The sequence below is a fragment of the Plectropomus leopardus genome, chromosome 11, assembly GCF_026936395.1.
Source record: "Plectropomus leopardus strain MGB_pleo_1.0 chromosome 11, ASM2693639v1, whole genome shotgun sequence".
NCBI lineage: Eukaryota > Metazoa > Chordata > Actinopteri > Perciformes > Serranidae > Plectropomus > Plectropomus leopardus.
The window spans coordinates 36,043,094-36,052,874 of record NC_142186.1 but is presented as its reverse complement, the minus strand read 5'-3'; the positions used below and the strand labels follow the sequence as shown (position 1 = coordinate 36,052,874).

Here is a 9,781-nt window from a genome sequence, read left to right as displayed (position 1 = left end):
TCCTTGCTGTCAGCCCGCTGAGCTCCACAGAGCCGTGACAGAGGCCGACCCCCCCACAGACCCAACAACGCAACAACCAGTTTGGATGAAAATGTTGTTGCTGTGATTCCCGGCTGAGCTCTGACAGAAGGAAAGAGACAGTTAAAGAGTTTAATTGTCTCTCAGATAAAACGGCTGATGGTAAACAGGAGGTTTGTGTTGTAAACCAGCAAAACACAGATGGCTGCGACATTATACCTTTTACAATCAGTGTCCAGTTTAATACCCACTTTAAACTAATGCACCCCAACAACTGAGAGTCTGAGACAGTGGGGCCCTTTGTAGTAAAGACAGAATTAATACATTATCTGTTTTCATACTACTATGAATATGGAAAGAAAAATCATTTAATTCTAATTTGTTTTTGGTAGATTGATTAAAATGAAATAAATAGCTTATACACAACCATTGAAAAATATTTAACCTGCTGCCACAAAGCTTCAGTGTGACTAGGACGGGGCAATATGGCTTTAAAACATTATCGCAATACTTTAAGGCTATGCTGCAACACACAATATATATCAAATATTTTCAAATGTGCTTTAAACCAAGGTTAGCTACTAAAAAGAGATGTCGAATGAACTGCAGTTACAATAAAGTTAAATAAAGTAGCTACTGTCAAATAAAGTTTAAAACACTGCTGTTATGATAAGATTGAATAATATATGTTTGTGAGGAAGTTAAGTATTTTATAATTAAATTTTAAGAAGTATTGATAGAGTTAAATAAATTAAGGCGTGAACCATGATGCATTTATTTTGAAGGGCCTGGCTCACCTCAGGCTGGAAGTGTTGATGTTTTTGTTGTGGACTTGAAGCTCACGGTCAACAGTTGGATGTTAGTGTTAGCAGACAGATAAACAGATACCAAGGCAGAGAATTCATTCACTGTGAGCGGACAACAAACTAACAGCTCTCAAGTTCAAATATTACCAGTATTTGCAGTTCTGTGGTCAACACATAAACAGTCATGATCTGAGCTCTGCAAATACAAACAGACACACACCTCACCTGTTCATGCTACCGACACTACCACTCATCAAGTCAGACTGTTAACACAGTACCATTTAAACTGGTGATTTATCCTCTGTAAGCTATAAACAAACTAACAGCTCTCCAGTTCATGTATTAATGTTTGCAAGTCGCACTGGTGCTCCACAGACATAAAATGTGACTAAATAGTCACAGTCTGTAGCTCTGCAAAAGCCCTGCTTTGTGTGTGTGTGTGTGTGTGTGTGTGTGTGTGTGTGTGTGTGTGCTGTGAGAGGCTGACATAGAAGAAAGCAAGACAACCAAAACGCTGGTGGCTTTAAGAAGTCACATGAGAATTTATATTTTTGCGATACAGTCATTTTACACGTCCCATGTGGAACAAGTATATTTGATATATCGCCCGCCCTTGAACGTGCACATGGGATCATACTTTTGCAGAGGGGTACTGTGCACTATAAATGTGCATGTAATAAATGTTCATCCCCTGCAAGCTGCAGACCATGACCAACAAACAGCAGAGGTGATTCCCTATTTCAGCAAGACATTGGTGGCTTTTGTAGACATGATTGTGCCACCAAAAGCAGGTATTTTTCCTTTCCTTACCATAACCAAGTGTTTTTTGTGACTTAACCTAATCACATGTTAACCACAGCATTGTTTCAGGATATCTTTTACATAATAAAGTAATGATTTTACATATCCATGGTTTGCAGAAACCTGCAATGTGAACATTTATTGTCGTGATTGTTTTGAGGAGCTACATCAACAGCTCTCTCATCACAATATGTCTCTCAACTACATGTGCCAGAATGTCTCTTTGCCTCTGAATAGTGGCGGAAATCCAGTCATCTCTCTGCTGAAGCCACTCTGAAGCCAGTATTTCATTTTTATTTATCCTTTGTTCAGCCAGGAGGGTCCCATTGAGATACAAGATCTCATCTTTTAGGGAATCCCGGTCAAGACGGAGGCATAATCACATACAACTGTAACAGAAACATAAACTATGTCACATAAAAACGACACAAGGGAAAATAATAAGAGAAAGGGGATATATAAGCCACACCGGTGACGTCAATTCACATTCCACCGCGGTCAAGAACTACATAAAGCAGCAACATGTTTCCTTCTAGCAATTTTTAAGACCTTTAGAAAGGTTCAAGAAAGGGAAGTGCTTTTAAAATAACAACATTTTGACGCTCATTCCATGCCCAGGGTGCATAAGAAGAGAAAGCAGTCATACCAAGCTCTGTGCACACCCTGGGGACTTTTAAAGGAAGAATACATTTTGAAGAACTCTTGCAATAGTCGCTGGTATGAAAAGAAAAACAGGCTGGAAATATAGGAAAGTAGTTTACCTGACAATGCCTCTGCAATGAATAGACACGAGCAATTTTATCCTCTGAAACAGAGAACACCATGCTAAAGATTCATTTAAATTGCAATAGTGAGTGTGTGAGTCTGCATTTACAGATTGATATGCTGAATCCAGTTTTTAAGTGGGAATGTCACGACTTTTTCAAAATGTGCAGATTCAAACAGAGACAGGTTCCTCTTTCATTCTCAGGTGCACAATAATGTTCATAACAGGCTGGAATTAACTTCAGCAAAGCTCTTTTTCAAACTCCAGACAAGAAACAGAGGGTTAGTCCAGGATTCAAATGTTAAAAACACATTCGTGTCTATATGGAGAACAGGCAACAACGTCGTGGTGCAATGCAGTCTGGGTATACATTAGGGAACACCTCTTGAAGGCAGAAAGAAATCCTGTGTGGTAAGTGACAGTACGCACCCAAACGTTGGTACTGCCATCTGCCAAAAGATGAACTGAAGTGCAACATGCCCTACTGAAAGAAGCTGAGGAAGAAAGTAAAGGACCACTTCTCTGAAAAATTAAAGGAATTAAACGGGCAATTTTAACGAGCTACCTATGTTACTTTTCCATGTTTTCATACCATGTTTATGGAGTGAGCGCATAAACTTTCGAGCAGTTCAGATATAAACCTCTCGAGGACCACCTTCAATGTACAAATGGACGGGTGCAGAACCTGCAGATTTCAGAGTAAACACCCAGCGTTGTGCGTTGTTCACACAATTTCCACTCATCACACACACATCGCTCTGTGCCACTTTAAACTCAGGACAACAACATCTTTTCGAGTATTCATCACCAACATTAATGTTAGCTGTAAACATGAAGGGTTTTATGATGAGAATATTGTTTTAAACTTCTGGTTATGGTGGAGAGGGGGTTAAAATGCTCAAACAGAATCTCCTGAACAATATACCTGTATAGTCTCATGTGCAAAGAAAATGTCCACATACATTTATACACACGTAGTAAAAGAGCAAAAAGGCAAACAAGCAATCATAAATAAGAAAGATAAGAAAGACACGGGCTACAGCGGTGTAGCAGAGCAAACTTATTATTACTTAACTTACCTGTGTGAAAATGGCGTGAACACACAAACATGTCGGGAAACATTGCTGAAGGTGATGTTTGCTCGTCTTGCGGCCGCTACCCATGATGCCATACAACGCCTCTTTGTTAAGTCGGTGACATGAGATCCATTGTTTTGCTTCCAGGCTGGAAAACCAAAAAAAATGCACTCCATTAGCGATATGTCTCCCACGCCGGTTGTTATAGTAGTTGATAATGCAGCAAACATTCAACATCCCTGTGTGTTTTCCAAATGGATAAACTAAATAACCGGATATCATCCGCTGGTACTGCTCTCTGCAAAAGCTTTTAGGGATGGGGATCATTCATTTTTAATGATATTGATACCATTATTGAGACTTTATTAATACCACTGTGGATTCTTTTCTATTATTTGGTGGAAAGAAAAGGCACCAATACATTTTTAACAGAAATTGAATTATTTCATTTTCACACTTAATTGTTGGTTAATGTCTACTGTCATTTTCAGTTGTGTTTTTAGGGATTAGGAAATAAACTATCGTATTTCAATTTAAATATTTACATTGAAAAATCTTCAGTAGTTTTAATTATGTATTATGAGATAATTAAAGGTCATGATAAGACCTGCAACAAAAAAATCTCCCCCAAAAGACTGTGTTTTGGGGGAGATTTTCTTACCAAAAACTACATTTTTTCTTTTTCTTGTTTATAATGACACTTCATTTACCGTTGCCTAATAGTCTTTTTACTGAGCCGACCTTGAACACATCACAAAGAAACCTTCTGCAGCCCCGTTTATCGTTGATTGTTTGGCCATGGAGTTTGTGTTCCCCATCATTGCAAAAAATTATTTTGCGACATTAATTGCATTTTGTGTTCACCTGATCTTTTGCTTTGGTAAAATGTAGCCAAACTTTTGACCTCTTTGCAGATTCAGCCATCCTCACAAGCAGCTGACCACCAGATTTCTTCTTTACTTGGTTTAATATCTGTTGGCTGGCAGTTAAATTGTATAAAAAAACTTTATTCGACAGTCGCTATATGCGGAGCAGTGATTGGATTTAAATGATGTGACTTGACTCGAGATGTGATGTTACGTTATAGGACCCACAGGTCTCGACAGCAGTATCAATGAGCTCAAATGTTATCGATTTTCAGGTTTCGGAAAAAACGGAGCCAGGTTTTAATCCCATCCCTGGTATCTGCTGATTTCCCACAATGCTTTGTGCTGATATCGCCAATGTCACAATCCTAACTTTATCATGCTTCCTCCCCACTTATTACCTTCTCTGTTGATAAGGTAAACCTCATAAACTGCGTGTAACCTTTCCACAATAATTAAAGCGATATGTTAATGAACTGATTTAACTCAATAAAAGGTCTGAAATGCGAGAGCGCTCGTTTCCTTTCATAACAGAATAAGAACAAAGGAATTCTTCTCTCTAACCTGAGTTATTCAAAAACGAATGAGGTGTTCTTGTAGTTTTGTGACCTGCTCTCTGGTTAGGAGGTTTTAGTCTCTCCAGGACTCAGTCGAAGGGTCGCACTGAAGCTCGACCTCCAGCTGGAAGCTAATTACAGCCTGCAGAGAGAAAATGGAAGAAAAAAAAGCCTCATTTGTTTTAGCGTAGCCTCTCATCCTCCCTCCTGGTTAATCCACCTCCTTCTTTGTGTGTTTGATTAAAATAAATCCTCTCAGTCTTCTTTTCTTTTAATCATTTCCTCGTCTTATAAATCACACCAGATGGTTTCGGGGTCAGAGTTACCTTCTCTGAGCGATCATCTTCTTTTTCTGCCGTTATTTCTTGTTGACACCTTTAAAATGCTAACAAACCTCATTGCATCAGATCGCTCTCATTAGCATTTACCGATTTCCGTCTCATTAGATCTTAATCACGCTGCCGTCGTGTGACAGGCAGATAAATATTCACATCACATCCCCTTGAATATATTTACACCGTTGTTTATTCACACAGATGAAGCATGCGGACATTTTATTCTGGGAAATTTCAGATGATTCAACTTGTTTTCACCTTTTCAATCACTCAGATTTAACTGCAAACACCTGTAACGTCTGCACAGAGCCCTGACGAGTTTCCATCTAAATATGCAAAGTTGTAAATGCAAATTGAAAATGAGAATAAAAACAGGTGGGTGCTATATTATGCTCACAGAGAGAAGCCGTCTCTCTGTCAGCTGCTGAGTCCCTCACGTCTATCATTTAATAGACTGAAGGTTTCGTTGTAAAAGAAGATTTGTCTGGAAGATCAGATGAAATAGAGATCCTAATCGCTCTGAGCAACTACTGGAGACAAACCGCAAAACTCACCTCCTGTCACCTGTGATCTCGACAGGAAGCTCCGGCACGCTGTCAGGAAAACATCAGACACTTAATATCTGTGGCTGTTAAAAACTGTAACTGTTGCAGATTCAAACAGAAGAAACTGCAACTCAAAATAAAAAATGGAGAAACTTCACTTTTAGTTTTAACCTCTTTTTTTTCTTTGAAAGTGCTTCTCATTGACTCACTGATTGATTCTGCTGCTGATTTCTTCATTTCACATTCATTAACTGTCAGGAAAATCTGCTCTTTATCAGTGAAACTGTAACATTTAACAACTCAGTGGTGATTAAACCCAGCTGACTTTCATTTAGGGAGATTTTCTGAATTATATTTTTGTATTTTCACATTGTCTACAGCTTAAAAACAATTTCTAGTTATGGCAAGATGCACAAAAGTTATTTTCAGTCAAAGACACCTGGATGATACTTTGATAAAAATCATAAACTCAGGGTTTACTCACCTATTTATGATTCTTTCAGCCGTGTCCCGTATCCTCGTATCCTCGGTGTGATCACGAAAATTAAAGTAGATGAAAGCCACCACATAAACTGTCGAGTCATGACGGTACAACAAGCGCTTATCCGAGCTCGTCACATGGTGCCGCTCTGTCAGTGTCAGCTGTTTGTGCTCTGGGATGCCGTTACGGTGATGTCAACAAATGCACACGGTGGGATGAAGCAACGTGGTTTTTATATTAACACAACAGCGTGGACTTTAACGATAGTTGGGATTAACCAACAAAGTCACCATCGATTAGGTTTAGGCAAAAAAGGTTCGTGGTAAGGAGTAAAAAAACACATCCACAGTGGAAGCTACTTCTGACACACTAAAGCCGGTTGTTTGTGAGACTCGTCCACCTTCCCACATGCCATTTTTGACTGTGCTTTATCATTTAGAAATGTGTTTTACATGAGATAGGAATAAGACATCAAGTCAATAATGAACCAGACACGATCTGACTATGGCAGGACTTTGCCTTTCTGTATTTTTCTTCATTCCAAAATAAAACCTTGTTAAGTTTTTGCTGCAGTATGGTGTGTTGAAACAGCCACTTTACTTCTTGGTCAAACAACTCTGTAAAGTCTTCTGACGAATGTGAGAAAACACAGAAAATAAAACCTATTCCCAAAACTTAAAAGACAGACAAACGTTTTTGAGTCAGTGCGTGAACATAAGTGACAAATTAGGTCATTTTTCTTTTAAACTAAAGCTATTTTTGCCCGTCTCCATCAGTTAAATTTTAGGTTGATCTTCCTCATTGTCCTCTGCAGTTAAGATGAAAACACAACACGATCTGTTTCAAATTACCAGGTTTCTAACAGGATTTTAAGTAGTGTATTAACAAAAATGATGTTAATATCTGCTCCAGTTTTTCTATTTCCACACTCTTGGTAACAGTTTGCGTTCCTGCTGCGGTTTCACGTGGAGCCTCTTGGTGACCAGCTGACTCAGACTATCTCGTAGTGAATCTAAAGCTCTCTGAGGCTCGCTGATCTGAGCTCCCTGTGTTTTGGCTGACCTACTTTTCTACTACTTCAACTCCCAGATCTACTTCTACTCTATTCAGTCAGCCGAGGAGCTACAGTAACACCAGACTGATGTCAACAAACACAAACAGCGCATGAATCAGAGAGTACTTATTGATCAGTTTGTGCAGAAAGTGAAATAGGAAGTATTTAGATCTTTTACTGCGATAACAGTAGTAGTACTACAGTGAGGAGAGAGTAAAAGCTTTGCATTCTTTTTTTTTTTACTTAGGTAAAAGTATAAGATAGCATCAGTATATTCAAGTATATATATATCAAGTTCCAAGTACTCATTATGTTAGTTATATTTTATGTTTTTAGATTATAATATTGATGCATTTATGTTGCAGCTTATTTTAATTTCTAAACTATTGCCTAGTTTGTGAATGTCCTTTGAAATAATAGAAAATCACAATCATTGGTATTGATTGTGTTTTTGATGTAAACATGCAGATTACCTCAGTTTTTTACTGACTGTCCGACAGGTGGTCTGTCCTCCTGCAGCTGTCTCACTCTCTGCAGCTCGTCCTCGTAGAACAGCAGCTGGTCCACCTGGAAGCCGTCGTCAGGTTTGTCCTCCAGGTGACTCGAAGCCTCTGTGACCCCGCCGTCACGCCGTCTGGCTTCCTTCAGGTTCTCGTACAGCTTCTGGAAGACGTCTGAACCCAGACGGCTGCGGATGGACCTGCAGGGAGGTAAACATAGTCTGAACACTCAAAACCATTTCAAGGATTCAAGGAGGACTGAATGTCAACACTTTCCAAAAATGTCCTTACTTTGTAAATATGTTCTCACTTTCTATAAATGTCCTAATTTTCCATTTCTACATTTTATTTCATCACTCGGATGCTTATGTCATTTGCTGTTGAAGAATCGTCATACCAAAGCGGGATCTTTTACAGAAAATTTGGATTCATTTTTATGAAAAAATAAGGAAATGTATTTTCCCTGGAATGTGCAAATCACAGCCAGACCCTGAGGACTAGACTGAGTCCACAAGTTTTCTTTATACATCAGCTGCAGAGAGACGAACAGAGTGACAATGTGCTTTGCAAGGCTAAAACAAGAGGAACAACAGGCTTTAAAAGAAAACAGATAAAACACTGGTGTAAAAAAAAGAGAGGAGATAAAATGCAGCACTGAAAGAACTTAAGTAAAATATGGAAAAGCTCCTCAATAAAAGTATGTTAAATATCTTAAAAGAGATGACTGACTCGGCTGACCTGATTCCCTGCAGCAGTACAGTAGGTAAAACTGTATGTTGACTCAAGTAGTTTTACGGGTTTCATGCAGAACAAACATTTAAAATAAGGGGAAAAAAACAGTAACATGTTAATATGTCAATATTTTGTGTTTTCTGCTTAAAAATATTTATCAAATTCTAGACACAACTTTTGGTAAACCTAAAAGAATTGTGTGATTTTAGAAAAAACACAAAATAAGCTGCACCTAGAGGCTATTTTAACATGCGTAAAGTATTTAGATTTTTTTTATGCAGTTTAAAATGAGACCCTGTATTTTGAAGAAGAAAAAAAAGGAGACTAAAATCTGCCACATTTTTGAAGTGGTCCCACATTGTTTTAGAAATGTTCAGTGAGATTGACAGACGGACCTGCAGACTCTCAGCCGGGTTTCAGCACAGACTGAATTTTAAGATGAACTCAAATAGATTCACAGCAGCAGGTTGTCTGGTTTGTATGTGTTTAAACATGTGACCTGCTGTTTCTGTACACGAAGCATCTGAGTGACAGCTCAGTGGGACAGAGGATAGCTGTGTGTGTGTGTGTGTGTGTGTGTGTGTGTGTGTGTGTGTGTCTGTGTGTGTACTTCTAAGGTTGACTCCAGGAATAACACATTTACAGAACATTAACCTAAAACTTAACCTTATTTGAATAGTAGCCATAAAACACAGTCTGAACACTCAAATAACTTATGTCTTCATTTTCCAAGAATGTCCTTAATTTGTAAAATGTCATCATTATCTGGAAATGTCCACATTTGTCAAACATGCCCTCACTTTCCAAAAAAGTCCTCATTTGTCAAAAAATGTTCTCGCTTTCCAATTCAGACCCTGCTTTGTAAAGAATGCCCCCACTTTGTAAAAGTGTCCTTAGTTTCCAGATATGTCCTTTTTTGTCAAAAATGTCCCGACTTTCCAAAACAGAGGTGTCACTTTCCATTAAAAGTCATCACTTGTCAAAAATGTCCCTACTCTGAAAAAATGTCCCGACTTTGGAGTTGTCCTCATTTTCCAGGTCCTCTTTTGTCAAAAATGTCCTGCCTCTCCAAAACTGTGCCTACTTTGTAAAAATGCCCCCTCTTTGAAGTGTGTGTTCTCATTTGTTAACATTTGTTAAACATGTCCTCACTTTCTCAAACACTTGACACTCAAAATATGTTCTTACGAAAAACGTCCTCACAAGTGCAGTCATAATCATGGACCTCACATGGGTAGAGAAAC

At 38.6% G+C, this 9,781-nt stretch overlaps 1 protein-coding gene and 1 long non-coding RNA gene across 5 annotated transcripts in view; both read right to left on the bottom strand.

The window, feature by feature from the left end:
• Positions 1-1,346: 1,346 nt before the first annotated feature.
• LOC148188340 (uncharacterized) lies at positions 1,347-5,031 on the bottom strand. Its single transcript, XR_015778069.1, has 3 exons — positions 4,898-5,031; positions 3,471-3,615; positions 1,347-2,014 (listed from the first exon to the last, which is right to left on the bottom strand). It is a non-coding gene; the product is annotated as an uncharacterized LOC148188340 (long non-coding RNA).
• A 785-nt stretch (positions 5,032-5,816) lies between these two features.
• Positions 5,817-9,781, bottom strand: part of nek11 (NIMA-related kinase 11) — a 73,671-nt gene continuing 69,706 nt past the window's right edge. For 2 of the 4 annotated variants that reach the window (XM_042490678.2, XM_088084748.1), the window contains exon 16: positions 5,822-8,005. In XM_042490678.2, coding sequence (XP_042346612.2) covers positions 7,780-8,005 — 226 coding nt within the window. In that variant the 3' untranslated portion in view covers positions 5,822-7,779. Of the gene's footprint in view, positions 8,006-9,781 lie in introns of all 4 variants that reach the window. The other 2 variants (XM_088084750.1, XM_088084749.1) reach the window with 2 other exon arrangements.